At 56.5% G+C, this 18,179-nt stretch overlaps 9 protein-coding genes across 9 annotated transcripts; 6 read left to right on the top strand and 3 right to left on the bottom strand.

Moving 5' to 3' along the window:
* Positions 1–106: 106 nt before the first annotated feature.
* MKK02DRAFT_40441 (DASH complex subunit Dam1-domain-containing protein) lies at positions 107–1,287 on the top strand (the record flags this gene model as incomplete). The annotated part of the gene is made up of 5 exons (XM_053091096.1): positions 107–373; positions 501–875; positions 995–1,058; positions 1,108–1,208; positions 1,255–1,287. 5 exons carry the CDS (start codon positions 107–109, stop codon positions 1,285–1,287), a joined length of 840 nt encoding a protein of 279 aa, XP_052942834.1.
* A 230-nt stretch (positions 1,288–1,517) lies between these two features.
* MKK02DRAFT_35245 (RNA pol II accessory factor, Cdc73 family-domain-containing protein) lies at positions 1,518–3,239 on the bottom strand (the record flags this gene model as incomplete). The annotated part of the gene is made up of 10 exons (XM_053089123.1): positions 1,518–1,598; positions 1,659–1,735; positions 1,795–1,883; positions 1,926–1,995; positions 2,043–2,143; positions 2,197–2,291; positions 2,329–2,475; positions 2,526–2,597; positions 2,650–2,774; positions 2,840–3,239. 10 exons carry the CDS (start codon positions 3,237–3,239, stop codon positions 1,518–1,520), a joined length of 1,257 nt encoding a protein of 418 aa, XP_052942833.1.
* A 625-nt stretch (positions 3,240–3,864) lies between these two features.
* MKK02DRAFT_30031 (uncharacterized protein) lies at positions 3,865–4,545 on the top strand (the record flags this gene model as incomplete). Its single annotated transcript, XM_053087960.1, has 1 exon — positions 3,865–4,545. The coding sequence occupies one exon, from the start codon at positions 3,865–3,867 to the stop codon at positions 4,543–4,545; it is 681 nt and encodes a 226-aa protein (XP_052942832.1).
* Positions 4,546–4,894: 349 nt separating this feature from the next.
* On the top strand, positions 4,895–6,260 carry MKK02DRAFT_35252 (uncharacterized protein; the record flags this gene model as incomplete). Its single annotated transcript, XM_053089127.1, has 6 exons — positions 4,895–5,163; positions 5,241–5,346; positions 5,410–5,477; positions 5,537–5,989; positions 6,041–6,169; positions 6,227–6,260. The coding sequence occupies 6 exons, from the start codon at positions 4,895–4,897 to the stop codon at positions 6,258–6,260; spliced, it is 1,059 nt and encodes a 352-aa protein (XP_052942831.1).
* Positions 6,261–6,699: 439 nt separating this feature from the next.
* Positions 6,700–7,787, top strand: MKK02DRAFT_40437 (uncharacterized protein; the record flags this gene model as incomplete). Its single annotated transcript, XM_053091095.1, has 5 exons — positions 6,700–6,830; positions 6,882–7,049; positions 7,103–7,322; positions 7,383–7,595; positions 7,644–7,787. 5 exons carry the CDS (start codon positions 6,700–6,702, stop codon positions 7,785–7,787), a joined length of 876 nt encoding a protein of 291 aa, XP_052942830.1.
* An 816-nt stretch (positions 7,788–8,603) lies between these two features.
* On the top strand, positions 8,604–11,374 carry MKK02DRAFT_11454 (uncharacterized protein; the record flags this gene model as incomplete). Its single annotated transcript, XM_053085511.1, has 9 exons — positions 8,604–8,972; positions 9,013–9,483; positions 9,543–9,658; positions 9,711–9,809; positions 9,859–10,082; positions 10,140–10,787; positions 10,808–10,938; positions 10,990–11,056; positions 11,112–11,374. Coding segments are annotated over 9 exons (2,388 nt in total), but the record flags the coding sequence as incomplete, so codon positions are not given.
* An 818-nt stretch (positions 11,375–12,192) lies between these two features.
* Positions 12,193–13,100, bottom strand: MKK02DRAFT_40435 (CAP domain-containing protein; the record flags this gene model as incomplete). The annotated part of the gene is made up of 5 exons (XM_053091094.1): positions 12,193–12,219; positions 12,296–12,450; positions 12,523–12,587; positions 12,646–12,748; positions 12,803–13,100. The coding sequence occupies 5 exons, from the start codon at positions 13,098–13,100 to the stop codon at positions 12,193–12,195; spliced, it is 648 nt and encodes a 215-aa protein (XP_052942828.1).
* Positions 13,101–13,890: 790 nt separating this feature from the next.
* MKK02DRAFT_19862 (CAP domain-containing protein) lies at positions 13,891–14,781 on the bottom strand (the record flags this gene model as incomplete). The annotated part of the gene is made up of 5 exons (XM_053086166.1): positions 13,891–13,970; positions 14,021–14,179; positions 14,227–14,291; positions 14,345–14,447; positions 14,499–14,781. 5 exons carry the CDS (start codon positions 14,779–14,781, stop codon positions 13,891–13,893), a joined length of 690 nt encoding a protein of 229 aa, XP_052942827.1.
* A 774-nt stretch (positions 14,782–15,555) lies between these two features.
* Positions 15,556–17,949, top strand: MKK02DRAFT_40433 (uncharacterized protein; the record flags this gene model as incomplete). Its single annotated transcript, XM_053091093.1, has 8 exons — positions 15,556–15,780; positions 15,825–15,965; positions 16,018–16,092; positions 16,142–16,300; positions 16,351–16,581; positions 16,629–16,810; positions 16,869–17,029; positions 17,075–17,949. The coding sequence occupies 8 exons, from the start codon at positions 15,556–15,558 to the stop codon at positions 17,947–17,949; spliced, it is 2,049 nt and encodes a 682-aa protein (XP_052942826.1).
* Between the last annotated feature and the right edge of the window lie 230 nt (positions 17,950–18,179).

Below are 18,179 nucleotides of genomic sequence, written 5' to 3'. Positions count from 1 at the left end.
TCGCGTCGCGTACTCCAGGCTCTGCTCAAGATCCTCATTCCTCCATCACCCATCTACCCTCAAGCTGGCAGCAGCTACCCTAGCTTTGCTGGATAATCGCACACCCATGCCGCCTCCCCATCCTCTCCGCCGCGTCTCGACTGGCTCCCTTTCCGCCCTCGCCCGCTCGCAAGATCGCGCCCCGCATCTCTCCCCATCGGGACTCGATTTCCTCGCGCCCGCCTTGACCGAGCTGGCCGACGAGGCCGCTACGCTCGCCGCGAACACGCAGAAGCTGAATGAGCTGCATGATGCGCTGGGGACTTTCAATGAAGCGTTTGCTGGGTGGTTGTATGCGCTCAAGATGAACGCTTTTTGCGTGGAGTGGCCGGAGGTGAGTAGAGTATCCTCCCGCGAACGAGACACGAGGTGGGGGTAAAGTCGACGGCAATGATAGTAGCATACGTGCAGGATGATAGAACGGTGGATGGATGACAAGAGAGAACGAGCTGATCCTACAGGCTCCCGATGCCAACTCATTCACCCGAATGGCTCACCTCGACACTCTCCTCCAGCAACAACAACAGCAGACGTCCGCTTTACTCGCTCAACATCCCAATCCCTCCGTCTCTGTCGATAGCCAGCAATCATCCCATTCGATACTGGAGCAGCAACAACAACAACACGAAGCGGATATGACATACGCTACTGCGTCATCATTCGACGATCCGCCGCCTAAGGCGCCTCCGAAATCCGCCATGAAGAAGCCGTCGGGGATGGGCGTGGGGACGGTGAAGAAGGCTACGGCAGGGACGGCGGCGATGCGCAAGAAGAGGGAGCTGGAGATTGCGGGATATATCGAGACGCTGCCCTTGGAGTATAGAGGGAGGGAACCCGTGAGTCACCGGTACCCCGCCTGCCCGCTGGAGTGCCTGTCGAGGCTAGTCAGGCTATGCTCGCGCAAACTCCAATCGAACCTCGGAGATGTCGTCCGGCAAAGCTGACAGTGTACTAGGCCATGCGTCTCGGTATGGAGAAGGTGATAGGCGCTCTGATGGCTAATCCTGCTGGACTACCAAGTAAGCCTTCGCCGCGCGCAATCACCCGAACTCACATTGACGCCCGTAGTGAAAGACATCATCAGCCCGCCTGAACTACCACAGACCAAAGCAAATAAGCACCTCATCGCCCTGGTCGCCAAAAAGCTCGTCCAAAAGGTGGTTGCGAATGTAAGTACTGTCATCTTGTTACACCCGGGCCCAGGCTGATGATCAGGGCCAAACAGTGTATAGATGGATAGGAGCCTGAGTCCGAGAATAACAGATCTTAGATTTTACATCTTGTTGTATGGATAAAGAGTCATATCAACCTTTGGAGTATATAGCCTACATATATCCGACTCCACCCAGGGATGTTTAGTATAAGAGCCAGTACATCGAAGATGCAGGTGCGAGTCCTGCAATATCCGTGTCTCCTTTTAGTCGCATGCGTTCGATTTCCCAAGTCAACATGCTGCTGCTTCTCTGGCTAATGACAAGTCATCGCCTCTTTGCCCCGTCCAGCGTCCGCCAGAAGTCCGCGACCACTTGCCGGTCCGTATGCCGCTTCAGGCGATCTATCTGCGGGATATCAGCATTGACCATCCACACAAACAGTCTCGAGTTCTCGATCAGACTTACCCTCATCTCGGTAATATTCCAGTCCTTGACGGCCGGGTTGGACTGTTCATTGTTCCACTGGAAGTAGAATCCTTTTACTGTGTTCTTCAGCTGGACTGCCAGCCGTCTTTGAGCAGGACGGGACAAGATAGCTCACCATGCCGAAAAAGCGTTTTTGGATCTTGCCATTTATACATCTTGAACTGCCACGCTTGGCCGGTCGTTACAACGCATACAACTCGGTCCCTGTCGGGTCAACTGAGCTCTTCTCGGTATATGTAGACTCACCAGGCATCCTGTCCGAACTTCTGCAACGCCTCGACACCATCGACAATATAGTACTTCTGCGATATATCGCCTGCCAATTAGCTTGGCACAAGAGGTCCTAGAAGGAGGGAGACATACCGCTAGGTCCAGTCCGTTTCCGTATGATAGGTATCATATCCTCCGCCTTGAAGTTTTTCTTTTCGGCTTCGGCTTGACGGGCCGTTTCTGACGGCTCGAAACTACAAGGGGTCAGCTCGTGCCGCCCTGCAATCTGGAATTTTCATGAACTCACACCCCCTGTTCCAGGAATTTCCGCACATTCCACATGGTGATGAGGGCGGTGGGCGATGAGGAGATGACGATGATGGGATGGGAGGATTTGGCCTTCTTGGCCCCGCGATTTGGGTCCGAGCGGTCAGCCCACGTCGATGCGAAGCCGAGGCGTCCAGCTTGACATACCATATGCTACTTGGACAGGCTGCTGTGCTGATCTATCGCCCCCGCTTGACATGGATTGTCTCAGAGCGCGGATCTTCTCGCTCATGACCGTTTTCAGGAAAGGAGTAAAGTCCTAAACACGTCAGCTTGCTGCTCAGCATTTGTGTACAACAGCTAGCTCACATTGATCTTGCCGCCATTGCTACTTCTCAATATACTGTTCCTATCTCTCAACTCGATCTCCTGTGCTCGCAGCTACTCTCTTCAGCTGGAACTCAACGTGTTTGCTCTGCGGGAGTTGACATACCTTCTTGCAGAACTCCCGATCTTCAACGTCCACCTCATACTTCCGCTTCGCCGGCTGAGTCTTTGATGGCCCCGCCTCCCCTGACTCGGCAGTAGCAGCCGCAGCGCCGGTCAGACCGTCCGATACTGGAACATTCGCCGAGTCTGCATCATATCAGTCCCATCCTTCAATGCATACCTGAGTAACGCACCATTTGCTTCCCTCTTGCTCACTACTCTCCCTCCGCCCTCTGACTTCCCCTCCAGATAATCAATCACCGCCCTCCTGTCCGCAATACCGACATATCCCCCTCCGCCAGCCTCCTGCCCTTTCATGAGGTACTCCCTCACCCCCGTCTCTCGTTCCGTCCAGGCGAGCCATAATTGCCCGACCGTATAGAGGTCTGTCCGCGAGTCTGAGCGCGAAGTATACCGCGTCGGCGCGTCCTTCGCGATGAGGATGGGGGAGTCGGGGGCGGACGGGTCGAGGAAGGAGATGTAAGTTGCGGACGGGAGGGATTGGGTCGGCTCGGACGCGGCCGTGAGCAGGACGATCGGCTCGGAGGCGGCTATGGACTTGAGCAGTAGCTCTAAAGGGTCGGGGCTGGACATGCTGTGGTGTGGTGTGTGAGTAATGGGAGCATATATACGGTGGCTTTGAGCGCTGAGCTCTTTGAGCTTCACCAAGGGGCTGTTGCGACCTCCCTACTCGGCGATCGCCGGTTACGGCCATCTCGGCTGGTCCGTGCGATCGATTTGGCTCACGTTTCAAATTGTTTCACTCACAACGCCTCTTTCCTTAGATCCGCTTGATTGCCCTCGACTCCTCGAGACGTAGCCTTGGTCTGAGTAGTGTCATATATCCTTTGATGGCAGATACATCTAGGAAGGAGCAATCGGCTCCCAACCCCTGAACAACGCGTCATGGCTCTAAACCTGTCAGACGTGAACCCTTTGAGCTGATCCATTCTCTTACTCCTACAGGAGCAAAAGGTACTACGCGTCCGAACCGTGACGACAGGAGATCGATCCATTGGCTCTCCTCAATCTAGGTCATATGATAGGGTCTGGTGATCTCTGGGGCCTGTATATCTAGCGGACGATCTCTTCTACGATCTCCCACTTATCAATCGTACGGCGTCCACGCAAGTAGTAACCCCTCGATATTGCCTCGGTAGCTCATTGATCCGCGATCAAGTATCCAGAGTGCTTATTCGACAACGACTCCGTCTTCGACATGATGTTCGACCTCTCAATCGTTCTCGACATCCTCTTCCTCCTCCTCGCCATTTACTTCTTTCCTGGCGTGCCCGGTTCTACTACCAACACAGCTCCGCATACACCCAGGACCACTGCTCAAGCGAACTTCAAGGAAGTCGATACCCCTCATCCATCCCCCCTTCCCGCGCACCTCCGCACTACCACTCCCGCCGCTGGCACCCCCTCCGCTGCCGTCCCGCGGATCATCCTTCATCCTTCCCACACCTGCGCAAACCTCCATGCCGGTCTCACTATCCCTGTGGAGCGGCCAAACCACAAACGCAAGTCCGTATCATTCTCCATCTCGTCGATGAAAGACCTCCTCCCCGCTGGCTCTTCCCCTTCCAAGGAGTACGCCAAGCAGCACAGGCCCGCGACACCGTGGATGAAGGGTCCTGCGAGCCCGAGCGAGCTTCTAGGCTCGCTCTCTGAATCAGAGGGTAGCAGCCCTATGCCCAGCCCAGTCCCGCCAATGCCGTCCGCCTTGGAGAGTCAGGGTGGAAACGGTCAAAGGATGTTCGGTGCGCAAGGGCGTCTGGGTGTGACGGTCGCCGACCCGGATGCCGAGGATTTCGGGGAGCCTATCATAAGCCCTAAGATCTGTAGCAGGGACGTGGTGGATACCATGGGTATCAAGAAGTCCTGGCTTATGTCGTGAGCGGCCGCGAAGGAGGAGTGGCACAAGAAGGAGGCGGAAATAACACGCTCTTTATAACATAACACACTCATTTAGTACGATGTATCACTTAGGTTGTATCGCTCGAGGTCCGTCCGCCCAATCTGCATGTGAGGTCGAGGACAGATGCCCCGACTTTAGGTCCCCATATTCTCCCGCGTCCCCCTCGGCCCGCGCCACACCCACGATCACCAGCTCCACATTCCTCAAAGATCCACGATGACGGCATGGCATCCGGGCAGCTTTGAGAGTCACGAGCTTTTGCCCTAATGCTTTATCTCCATGCCATCTCACCCGTCCAGGTCTAGGTATTGCACCCAGTGGTCGCGACATGGCTCCTGTATTGGCGCCCGAGAAGCACGGAGAACTTTCCGCCCGCGAAGCTTCTGGTACAGCTAGACATGCGGAGGATAGCCAACTCCGTCGGCGACACTCCCCTGACCATTCATACAAGCGGCACGACAGCAGGGCTGACGATGGTCTCGCCACTCGCAAGAAGAGCAAGCACTCTCACAGATCCCGCGAACGATCTGAGGACGAGGAGGAGTTATTGGACCTGGAGAAGCTAGGAGTGGAGCCCATCACAGAGGAAGATCATTTGTGAGTTTGACCCTTCCTCGAGTTATCAATCGGCTGTGCTTGAAAGGGAGTACGATGCTTATGACACGCAAGGATAGTCTCCGATCCTCTGAATACCGCTACTGGCTGAAGAAAGAACGAGGGCGATTTCTCGATGAACTCACCAGCGATGACGCGCACAAGTATTTCAGGCGCTTCGTGAGGGTAAGTACCGATTATCCTTGGCTTCTCTAGTGCTATCTATGAGTTTGAAGCTGACGAGCCTAGCGGTGGAACGATGGAGCTCTGCAGGAGAGGTACTACTACCCTCCCCGAGAGACCGCCTCTACCAGACAGTACGCTTTTCACTGCACGACAGTTCTACGCCCATCGTTGCGGTAGCTGATAGTTTCAGTCAATGGTCTTTCTCCTCGAAAGTCGCGTCCAAGTCGGGTCCTTCTTCTGCGTACCCTCAAGACGAGGAACATCCTCGCATACGGCGCCCTTCATCTCCTCTGCCCGGACCTCCCGCGCCGAATCTTGGCTCGGATTCAGACGAGATAGGCCCGTCGCTGCCCTCCACAATCCCATCTACCACTACCTCTCGACCCCGCACTACCGCCGACCGTCAGCTCGAGCGTGAAGACGCCCACCTCGCCCGACAAGCGGAACGCAAGGCCGACCGCCTGCAGAGATATCAGCGCGCGAACGAGGCAGTACCTCGTTCTAGCGGGAAGGAGGGCAAGATGGAGGAGAAACGTGCTACGAATGCGTCGAACAAGGAGATGAGGGATAAGGACTCTACTGGCGCGGGGCTCGAGGTGGATGAGGGGACCTTGATGGGAGATCAAGGAGGATTTGCGGCTGCGTGAATTCAACTTTTCTCCCTGCACTGTGTCACCGATGCTGACAATGTGAGACTTCGAGCAAGGGACGGCGCGAAGAATCGGAAGGAAGAGGAGCGAGCGGCGATGCTGGAAGACAGACGAGCGGCGGAGCAAGATAGATTGGCTGAGCGGCGGCAGAAGGAGACTGATACGATGGCTATGTGAGCGCTCTCCGGGACGGGGATACGTCTGGGATATAATAGCTGACCGTACCGTAGGTTTAGGGCAATGGCCAAGGAGCGATTTGGTTGATATATGAGCGAAGAGGATGCAGCATGCGTGATAATGATTTCTCTCAGGCTACCTGGCATAAGCGGAGGCGTGCGATAGGTGAAACCGGATCTGAAGCTAAAATTAGGATGTTTCAGATTGCGGATTCCAGGTTCGAGTCGAATATTTGTCGACTCTCATCTCTACATATTATCGATCATTCTTTCGACCGCTCCTGACCCGTCACCCACGCCAGCCGTATTGCGCATATCTGAAAGACCACTCTGTGGAATTTTATAAAGGGTATAGAAAGTAAATTTGTGATCCTCCCTAATCCTCGGCCTCAGCATCTGTAAAATGCAGCTGAAGCATTCTAGAGTCGACCAGGCCCCCACACACCATAAGCCCTGACTTGCCCTGACACACTTGCCTCATTCGACGGCCCACCTGCCCGCCCCATCCTTCCAGCCCGGCGGACCTCATGAACTCCAGCTGTTCTGGAGCCGCAAGCGAGGCTGGGGCGCTGCAGGAGACGTTGCAGATGGAGACGAAGATACCGCCAGACCCATACAAGTACCTGATCGATATCGAGGGTCGACCAGATCTCCGCAAGTGAGTGATATGATCCAGCCGTGTGGTGGAATTCGGAATCTGATACTCTAGGCTCGACCCAGCGGTCCAGGTCTATCTTCGCATACTTGGTCACACGAAGTCACTGAGCGCCATCAAAGGGTCATTTTCGCCTGCGAAGCTCGCGGATGCCGAGCTTGCAGGAGGGTGGATAGTCTTGAAGCGCTCGAGATGGCCAGGTCCGGGAGAGCCGCGTCGAAGGTGAGCAGTCTCCCTTCGCCATGCGCGTGGCGCACGCTGATCCGCCCTCGCAGCGTATTCTTCGATCCAAAAAACATCACCGAACTGGCAGTCCAAACGTGTCCGTCCATGCCCTACCTCTTCAACGTCAACGAGGATACCATGTCCGATCAGTTCGACCTGCCGACGACGCTGGAGCCCATCGTTACGCACGTCCCCATAGCGGACTGGATCGGCCCGGTGGGCCACTGGCCAGATGACTTATATGTCCACGAGTCGTACGGGATGATCTTGGTTAGTCCACGATGCCGCTGTCGGTTCCGCGTCAGAGAACGACGAGCTGATTCATCTCAGTCAAACGCTATTGTTCCCCTTCCCAGTCCATGTGTCCCAAGACACCATCCCGCCTGGACGGAGATGGTCAAGAATTGCTGCGGCTACGCACACCCTATCAATCTCCTGGGCGACGGCTTTGATATCAACCAAGACAACGATGATAGATTGATCATCTCGGTCAGGAACACCAAGCTTAGGACGGACTACTTTGCATTTCCCAATCGAAACCAGGTGAGCATCTATCTTACTCAGAGACAGCACGACTGACTCACGCGATAGGGTGTGAACGAGGCGGCAGACAAGGCGCTGTATGAGTACGAGAGGGATGTGCTGAACTTGTACTCTGATCTTGATGAGGTTGAGTACGATGGCCGGCATGATGCGCATTTGGACAAGGAGGGCATCTATATGTGGACTACATAGTATGGATAGGACACAATTCTAGGATCGATAGTCGGTGATGTTGTGAGGCCAGCACAGCAGAAGAATCCCACAATCTCGCGACAGCCTTAGTTTTCTGCCAGTTGCGCACTATTAATCTTGCCCTCCGTGTGCCCAGCCCGCTCTTAGGGCTTGACAACGCTGACCGCTTCCTGGCAGACCCTCTGTGTGGTACTCGACGCATCTCATCGGAGCCTAAGTGGCCCGTACTCAATCTCTCGCCGGACAGTCGGTGCGTGAGGGGTCACCCCGGCCCTGTAGTGGTGTAAAGGCGTGAGATCTCAGATCGCGATGGCCTACCACGACAACCTTCTCATACAGTTCAAAAGTAAAAGCGCAAATAAGAAGTCCTTCTCTGAGACGATCATATCGGATACGGCGCGGTTGACCCAGTGGCATCCAAGACCATGTCGTAGGTGCCATCATGGCTGACAGACAGGGGTGCCACACCCCTCATAGCCCTCGCCCACCTGAAACGCGTCTCAAACCGGTTACGTAATCTGTCTGTTGACGCAGCTGCTTTCGCGTCAAAAGCTCGACCGGCCGCGACCATAGAGAAGCTGTCTTTCGTCAGTCTATCTTGCCCTTCTGACCATACTTGTGTATAGCGGCTATCTGTCATGTCTGGTATCTGCTCTCATCTCGCCTTATAATCCGTGGTCATTCGCTTTCTTGGGTTTCAAGGGAGCTGGTCTTCCCCTCCCTTCTTTCCTCCGCCATGTCCGACATTACATTCGAACAGTACGTCCCTCCCGTCTTTTCAGACCAGCCCGCCTTGGGGTCGTCGCTGATTCGTCCAGCTTTTGCTCCTTGGTATACCGTCTAGGCCATCCACCCAAGCCCAGGGGCACTTCTAAATTCTCCGCTTCCCGAGACCGGGCCCACTTCGCACCTCATCAGATATTTGCTTCATGGCTAAACTCCTCGCCTACGCCATACGCCCTGGGTACAGGCAAGCAGATCTTCCGGCTACTCTATCCCTATGAGGGCTCAAGGAGGCGGTACGGGCTGAAAGAGACAAGGCTCGCGCGAGAGCTGGGGAAGATATTATGCTTGCAGGGACTGGAGAGGTGGGATAGCGTGCGGTGGGATGGCGGAGGGGAAGGCGGAACGGGATGTCTAGGGAGGGAGGTCGAGTTGATGATGAAGGCAAGAGTGAGTCGGAGCGTGCCGACCGAGTATGGCTGGGGACTTGGCTCATGTTCAGATACCAAGCGGTACGCGCTCGTCTTTTACCATCCGAGAGCTTGACGCCCTCCTCGACATGCTCGCCGCGCCCTCCGCTTGGTCTCAGCTCTCACAGCAGCCTTCATCCGACCTCAGTCCATCTCAAATCCTCATCAAGCTGTACCGAGACGCCGGACTCTCGTCATTCGCCATGTCTGTCCTCACCCAGATCATCCTCCAGGACCTACGCCCCCTGCTCAATCCGCTTCCCGCACTGACCATCCGGAATCCAACAGCCATGCTTGCCATCACGTCTACTTCAGGGCCAGGGCAACTGGAGCTGTTATCGGCTATGCGGACGTGGGATGGGAAGATGGCGGAGCTGTACCGAGGGGGCAAGGGCAGTGTCGACTGGTGTGCTGATATGGTGGATACGCTCGGTGGAGGGCCTGGTGGAGTGTGTAGAGCGGAAGTGGTACCGGCTGGACCGGTGGTTGGTGTCAATGTGCAGGTCAGTTTGGACGCGCCTTCAGCCCGAGGCGGACGTGAGGATTGAGCTGACCAAGGCAGATTCCAAAGTGCGAAAAGGGCCGATCTGTCGAAAGTGCTCTCAATGAGTTCTGCGGGAATCATTATGCTCCAGCAGCATCTGTCGTATGGGCAGAGACGAAATATGACGGCTACCGGTAAGCTTTCAAAGGCACAATGACGACCGAGAGCTCACAGCTGACTGCTCAGGATGCAGATCCACGTCGAGATCCAGAACGGACAGCCTATAATCACCATCTTCAGCAAATCTAAGCGGAATGCTACGATCGACAGAGGGAACGCCCACTCGTGAGTCTTGCTCTCGCCCAGTACTGCTGTTCGCGAGCTGACATGACAGTATAATACTCGCATCTTTAGGACTTCCTGCCAAATCTGGATTACCGCGCCATCCCGCTCTGGCGGAGCGAGCGCAGACCGAGGGACCTGAAATGCAGCGTAGCGTCATTCTGGAGGCGGAGGTCATCCCTTACAATGAGAGCGAACGGGACGGCGAGCGCGGGCCGGGAATAGAGGAGTTCTGGTGGCTTGATAATGCTGGGATTGTCGCAGAGGATGCGCCTGGTTTCAGGTGAGTTGGCTCCCTCTCGTTGCGGTATATCACAAGCAGCATCTGACAAGCCAGATTCAGTCCGACCCGAAAAGCAGACTCTCACCGCCATCTCTGCATTGCCTACTTTGACATCCTTCATCTGAACGGCACCAGCCTGCTCAAAACCCCCCATGGCCAGCGCCGAACCCTGCTTGAATCCGTCATCCGCCCTATCGACGGCTTTTCGCTCCTCGCTCGCCGTACACCTATCCCGCTCCACCTCGGCCGCGCATCCGCCCTCTCCATCCTCCGAAAAGCCTTCTCGGACGCTTGCGCCCGCGGCGAAGAGGGTCTCGTCCTCAAGTCCGCCGAAAGCATCTACAATGGCAGCTCGACGCACCGCTGGGTCAAGCTCAAAAAAGACTACATCCCCAATCTCGGCGACTGTATCGACCTGGTCCTCCTCGGTGCCGGATGGGATGTCGACCGCGCCCGCGAGCTCAGGGTGGACACCTCGGTGTATACGACGTGGTACATGGGCGTTCTGGTCAACGGGGACAAGGTGCGCAAGAGGCAAGAGGGACCGCACTTCGAGGTGACTACGCGAGTGTCGTATGGGAGTAGCCGGCAGGAGCTGGAAGGTTGGAATAGCAACATCAGGCTGGGACGGTGGGGTACGAAACCGTTCGATAAGGATGATCCGTACAAGAAGGTGAGCTGTTGCGCTCTGGATCGCGGTCCTGGGAGAAGCTGACAGGAAAGCGATTGCTGGGTCTGAGCTGGACGTACTTTATGCCCAAGAGCATGATACCGCCGTCTGTGCTTTTTGAGCAGCCAATGTGCGCGGAGGTCATGGGCGGAGGTTTCCAGAAGCTGCTCGGGTCAAATGTGGGTTGTCTTCTTGATCCCTGTCATCCGAGATTCCAGCTGACTGGACAGATGTACGAGGTCCGATGGCCTCGTCTGCAAAAAATCTACGATACGAGGGAGAGACCTTGGTCAGAAGGTACGCTCATCAGATGAATACGCAGCTCGATGTGACCAACAAGCTGACTATCTAGCGCTCGACGCTGCTTCCCTCATCCAGACCGCCCACACTTCCCTCGGCTATCTCCCCTCAACCTCTCAATCGCGCCCTACGCAGCCCACAAGCTCTCCAGAAGACTCCCTCTCCGTCCTATGGCGCACGGCCTCCTCGAACGCCATCGACGTCATCCCAGACACTCCATCACCTGCCAAATCGCCCAATCGGCCAAGGACAGTCAAGCGTGTCAAGTCTGCTCCTGATCTAGGCGAGATTCTCAAGTTTTCGCCGCCGACGCCAAGACATGTCCGCCGAGATGGGCAGGTAGTGGGTGTATCCCCACTCCGAACGTCGGCTTCTCCCGGTCAGGGGCAGAACCGAACGGACCAGGCGCCGGGACAGCGGATGCGGGATGCGCTGGCCGGGCATGAAGCAGCTGGAACCTCCAGGCCAGGCAGAACAGGCGGAACAGGCGGTCGGGAGGGCCTAGGCGAACCGCTCCTCCTCCCTACCCCCCTCTCGAGCCCGGCCAAACGACTCGGAGCGCCACTCTTTACACCTTCACCCGAGAAACGGCGGAACCGCTCTAGAACCCCTACTCGGCACTACGGCAACCTCATGCAGATGTCGCAGTACCTCCAGACGCCGCCACCCACCTCGCCGGTCCTGTCAAGTCTGGAGATGAACGGCCGTATTCCCGGAATACCACTGGATCGAGACCTGGCTGTGGCTGAGGTATTGGACGAGAAGGACATGTCAAAGGAGGACAAGGGGGCGGCGGCGGAGGTGGGACAGGTGCCGGTACTGGCTTCGAGTCCCAAGGGGAAGGATAAGGAGGGGAAGATGAAATGGAGGAAAGGGAAAGCCATGAGTCTGCGGTCGAGGATCAAGATGGCGTTCCGGGGGTTCATGTGAGCGGTCGAAAGCTACCATCTTGGTGTTGCATCTATTTGTAATTTTGAACTGTTGTAAATTCATAGCCGTTGTATACCGTGCATGATATGCTGGCTTATATGATATAGATGGAGCTCTTCGTCCGTACAACCCTCCCAGCATAGTCCGACGGTACCCCTGCAGAATACCGACATTCTCCCGGTAATACTGCCCGTTATTCCCAGCTACATTCCCGGGCTTCCTGTACTCGCCTAGATTATCAGCGACGACTCGGTCTATCCCGCCGTGAAGTATAGGTCACTGAGAGAGGGGCGGACACTCACAGACAACGTAGCTGGTGGGCTGACCCGCCGTATCCGCGAAGATCGTCCCCTCGCCGCACTGCGCCACAGCGCATCCCACCTCGGTCGTCTCTTCCCAAACGAGCTGGGTAAAGTGACTGGCGGCGCTGGTATAGCCTGGCGAGTTGTAGTCGTATTTGGCTGACATATCAGCTTGAATCTTGCGGCCGGAGTCAAGGGCGAAGGAGGAGGCCAGAGTGAGGGGTGACTTACAGGCTTCATCGGCCCATCGGTTGAATGCTGAGGTGGAGGTGTAGCCTTCGCCGTAACCTGCAGCCCTGAGATATCAGCTGGGTGTACTATACGACGTGGAAGGTGCATGAATGCGGAACATACAGGTTCTCGCCGTACGGTCCACTGGAGTGCGCAAAGTCGCACCCGCCGGCATAGTTGGCTGCGAATGTAGCGAGCTCGGAGCTCCATCTCAACGCGTTCGCTCCTACGGACGTAAGCTGCTGACCTTGAAGACAGACGTAGAGGAGGAAGCACTCACCATATTTGGCTCTAAATGTATTATGGAGATCGAGTAGTGTAGTCGCCTCGCCAGCTGGAGCACCACCTGAAGGTGGGGGAGTCGATCCGGCAGCGGCTGCGGTAGTGGTGGTGGTTGGCTCGATGGTCACTGTGATGTCGCGCCAGATGGTGGTGTATGGCTGTCCGGCCGAAGCTAGTACCTGAGCCGTCGAGGTGGTCGTCACTTCTCGGCGTGCGTGGCGAGGCGGTCCTCGTGCTGGGCGAGCGAGAGCTGGACTCAGAATGGCGAGGATAGGGAGGATAGTGGAGAAGAGCATGGCTGATGGTGCTGGTGTAGGTGTGGAATGGAGGGGGTGGAGGGTGAGCTAGGTATGAGGAGTAGCAAGTAATCTTGAGGTCGGGTGTGGGGGAAGAGGGAAGAGGGCCGGGCGTCGATCATTATATACCAGCAGCGCTTGGATCTTGACGAAAACTGAGTGAGCAGTGAGAAATTTCCAGTGACATGCAGACGTCCGTTCCATGCCCTGCGCGTCCACGCCCCCTCGCCGAGAAGGATGTGTAAAATAGCGGGTAAAAGCCCCGGCCGCAGATCAGATGTGTCAGCGCGGGAGAGCGACAGGCGCCGAGAAAGCGCTCAAAGAGGAGGTATTTTGTATCTTCGTCGTCACTGGTCCGTTCTTCGATCTTCGGCGTTCCAGACCACCGAGGCGAGGCATGGAAGAGACGGCAGATGGAGAGCAGGATGAAACGCAGTGGAGGGACGTGGGTGCGAAGGGGGTAGAGGTCTGTGTGACAAAGTGTTTCGCAAAATTACAGGAGGATGGACTTCAGGGAAATCATGTGGGTCTGTGCCGCCGTGCCTGTCGATCATTCCGCATGCCGAGCTCGGCTTGTCTCCTCTGAGATCCTCTGAGTCATCTTTCCTCCGAAGCTTGAGTCTTGGCTGCCTCGCGTTTGAAGTATTGTACCCGCGTCAAGCGGTCCCATTGCATGCGTATAAAATGCTATCCCAGGGTGCCCTGCACCAGTGCACCATACTTGAAACCTACTGCCAAAGATACCTTTTTTACACACATATTCCCCTCCAACCATGACCACGCCGGACGCTTAGCTCTGCTTCGTCCCGACGTTGTCCGTGAAGTACTGGTTGTTGTTGCCGACCACATTGCCCGGCTTCCTGTACTCGCCTGAGACTGTCAGCTATGTTTTTGGTCACCTCGAGTATGGGGCTACTTACAAATCACATAGCTCGTCTTCTGCCCCTGTGTCCCCGAGAAGATCGTCCCGTCCGCACACGAAACGACGCCGCATCCAACCTCGGTGGTAGCTTTCCAGACGACCTGAGTGAAGTGGCCGGTGGCAGAGCTGAAGCCGGGCGCGTTCCAGTCGTACTTGGCTGATATGTCAGCTAGGTTCAGGAAGAGTGGAGTGAGGAAAACTCACCAGCTTCATTAGCCCAGGAGTTGAAGGCCGAGGTGACCGAGTAGCCGCCACCGTATCCAGCAGCCCTGACATGTCAGCTTCGAAACCGGAGTAAAGATCGGAAGAAGAAGCGACCTACAGGTTCTCGCCGTAAGGTCCCTTGGAGTGCGCAAACTTGCACCCGCCAGCGTAGTTGGTAGCATAGGTGGCGAGCTCGGAACTCCAGGTCAAAGCTTTGGCCCCTATAGCTATCAGCTATGCTCATGTCGTCGGTTGGATTCAGAACCGCTCACCATACTGAGCGCGGAAGCTGTTGTGAAGGTTGAGCAGGGTGGTCGCATCGCCAGCCGGTGCGCCACCGGTCGCTGCAAGGTTACTGGTCTGAAGACTCGGCACCGGGCTGGCAGATGCAGCGACCGATGTCGAGGTGCTGGACGGAGCATTACGGATGACCGTGCGGTATGCTTTGCCAGGGCAAGCCTTGGCGGATGGGACGACCTGGTCCGCAGAGGCTGGTGCACAGAACGCGGGGATCGCGAAGACAGCGAGGAAAGGGAGGACCGTGGTGAAAAGCATGTTGACTGGGTTGACGGGCTGTGTTGCGGGGTAATTGGTGAGTGCGAAGGGGACAAGGAGCGTGTAGAAAAGAGCGTGGGTTCGATCGATAGTGACCAGCACCGGCGTTCGATTTGGGTCTAGCGGTGGATGCGGGTAAAAGGGCGAAGCAAGAGTGAAGCGGGGAGGGGTTGACAATGACGATGTATATACTCCGTACCCTTCGTCACGGGATCCAGGCTTGTCGTGAAGGAGAGTGGAGGATCGAGGAAAGGAGGGGAGGGGGCGGGTCAAGATGAAACGAGGTGGGGAGGTGGAGGTTGGGATGAGTGTTTGTTTTGATATTTCGAGGGGGACGCGCCGTGTGCCTGTAACAAACCTTGTGACATCCCTTGGCTCCGAGATCGAAAAGTGAGGTCACCGGATGTATTTGCATGTCTCACTTTCACCCGGTGCCCGGACAGTGACTAGCAGCTTGTGACAGCTGCTCTTTGCCATGTACGCCAACCCGCCGCTGCTTTGCTTGGCCTTGATGCCCTCTTCCTCCCCCAAGCGCCGTGCCATCTTCACAATACTCCCTCTCATGGTTAGCGTGAAAAACGCGTCCGATTGCCGCTTGCGTAACCCCGTTTCACCTTCAATGTTTCAGATGTCACGTGGACCTTTCGACGCGTCCTGCCGGCATGCCCCTGAAGTTGACGCGACTGATCCGCATTCCTCGTCACGACATCTCGTTAGCCAAAAGATTCAGATTAGATAGCTGGCCTGATTTACATATCCCCATAGTCTGAAAAGATGACACTCTCTCAAGACTCTCCACAGCAGGAAGACAACTCTCCCGGTCCTAGCTCCAGGAAACGTACGATCGGCACCGCCCAACCCAAATCGAGCCCGAGTCCGCCGTCAAGCCCGAAGCCCCCGAAAGGTCCATGGTGGACCGGTGTTGAGGATGTAATAAGGGACGCCGGGACCGGAAAGGAGAAGCAGCGCTGTCCATATGAGCTCAAGACTATTCTCAAGGTACGCTCGCACGACTCCGTTCTCGGCTTTGGCTGACGAGATAGCAAACAGATGGGCAGATCCCCATTGCCCTGCATTGCGTCGAGTTCTTCCCCTTCGTGGGACCTCGACGGCCCAAGCAGACTTTGACGGACCGAAGTTGGGATAAGTGGGAGGGAGCTGCAGCATACTGCGGGGGAACGAAGGTGTGTAGCTCGTGATCCTACCAGTCAACAGGGGCAACGAGCTGATGGTTAGGTGTGGATCGGGCGGTGCAAAGATAGTCGGGAAGGGTCCTGCTGGGAGCCTATCTGGCAGGTATCTGTCGACCGAGTAAGCCATTTCTTGATATACATCACGAGAATCCAGCTGATCAGAATAGCCTGCCGGTCAGAATGCGGACGAGCTGTACCATGTCACATGGACGGTCAACCCGTTCAATCTTCACCCCGTCGTTATCGTCGGCGGCAAGCTCGGTCTGATCTACGTCCTGGACCCGGTATCGAAGCGTCTCGTACGCACCCTCAAAGGTCATGGCGACGTAAGTGGAGACATCAGCGGAGACGACTTGGTGCGGCGCTGACAGCACAGGAGGTACAGGCCGTCGCCATTTGTCCCAAATTTCCCCATATCATTGCCTCGGCATCCCGCGATCACACCATACGGATCTGGAATCTCTACGGCTATGATGTCGAGCTCCAGGGTCCGACCGATCTGCCGAATCAGAACTACCCTATGGGCGATGCGGACGAGGGAAATCACGTCGTGGCGATCCTTGCGGGAAATTGGCCCGGCGGACACAGGGACGACGTTTGCACCCTAGTAAGCCGGCGTGCCGCTCTCCAAGAGATCTGGAGCTGACCAGCTAGGCGTGGCACCCAGTTCACAGAGCTATCGCATCCGCCAGCCGAGATCATAGCATCAAAATCTGGGCTCTTCCCGCCCTTCCTTCTCCAGTCATCGCTAAGCCTGCGCGGAGCTATAGGCCGGTAATGGTCTCCTCGCCCATATTCTCAACAAATCAAGTCGAACCAGCGGACTCGCTATTCTGGTGAGTCCACGGTCTGAAGTCTGCCGGGATTGGGACTAGGAACGAAGCCGACGATCAGGCTCAATCATGACATCCTCGTATCCCGCAACGTCATGTCTATTATTACGTTTCAATGGCTGAGCTATCGGCGGTACTTCGAACCAGGTACATTTGAGCCACTTGGCGATACGGTGATGCCAGTGGCGGATCCGGCTCACTGGCATGATATCGAAGATTCCCGTAGGTGCCCCTTCCCCCCCTACTCCAACCAAGCTCATACTTCAGGTTCTTTGTCTGTCATCTCGACCGAGGAAGTGAACGGCCGGTATTGCTACTTCCGAGCCGGATTTCATGCTGCTTATACACCAACTCCCGCCGAAGAGGCCGAGCACGCTCGGAACCCCAATCTCGTCCAGGACTTCCTCGTCGCAGCGCCGTCGGGTTCCCCATTACCCGAGATCATCCTGTATGCTCCGGCAATCGCTGAGCCGGACGCCGAGCCGGAGCTGGTGATTAAGCCTCGAATGGACATAATGGACTTCGACGAGTTCGACAGCGACTCGGAGGGGGAAGTGGTTGGCGCTGGTGATGGGGCGGGACCGAGCAAGGCTGCGACTCCCAAGCGGGATAAGGGAGAGGGGACGACAGCGGGGTCTACGTCCGCCAGGCGGTCAGGCAACAGGGGAGCGGGGAGAACGACCCAGTCTTCCGCCCGATCCAGTACCCGTACGCCAGGGAAGCTGAATCACGCTCACATCGATGCCGGCTCGGACCATCTCCCCAACTCCGATCGCAAGGACCCGTCCTCCCCCGCCCTATTATTCGAGCACAAACCCTCCTCGGCGCCTGCACCCGTACCCGCGCTTCCTCCGCCTATCGAGATACCCACCCGCCCTCAGGCGGACGTCTATCGATGGAGTCTGCAGGCGAGGGGATGGAAGCGGGTGGTCGCGAATCATCAAAGGACCGGCACGTATCACCTGCAGCTGCCGGATCCGAGCGGGGAGACGTCGGTGATTGCGTGTTGTGCGATCTCGCCCAGGGGTGCAAAGTGGGTCTTGGGGGTAGGACAGGCCGAGAGTCTGTTTGTGTGGCGGTTGAGGGATGCGCAGAGGGGATTGAAGGATGAGGAAGGTGTTTTGGGGAGAGGGGAGATATAGATTGCGAGAAGAGGGGAGATGGGAACGGGGAAAGGGGGAAGGAGGGGGGATGGGGCGAGGGGAGGGGGGAAGGGGGCCGGAGAAGGAGGATGGCGGATCTTATCTGACAGGACCAATCATTGTTGTATATACCGTATAATATCAACCACTGTAGCACCATGTCAACCGAATCTCTTCCTCCACGGGACATTTCCACTCCTCTCTACGCCCCCCCCCCCCCCTCCCCCCCC

This window comes from Dioszegia hungarica, assembly GCF_025882075.1.
Source record: "Dioszegia hungarica strain PDD-24b-2 chromosome Unknown MKK02contig_24, whole genome shotgun sequence".
NCBI lineage: Eukaryota > Fungi > Basidiomycota > Tremellomycetes > Tremellales > Bulleribasidiaceae > Dioszegia > Dioszegia hungarica.
This window is presented reverse-complemented; position numbering and strand designations above follow the sequence as displayed.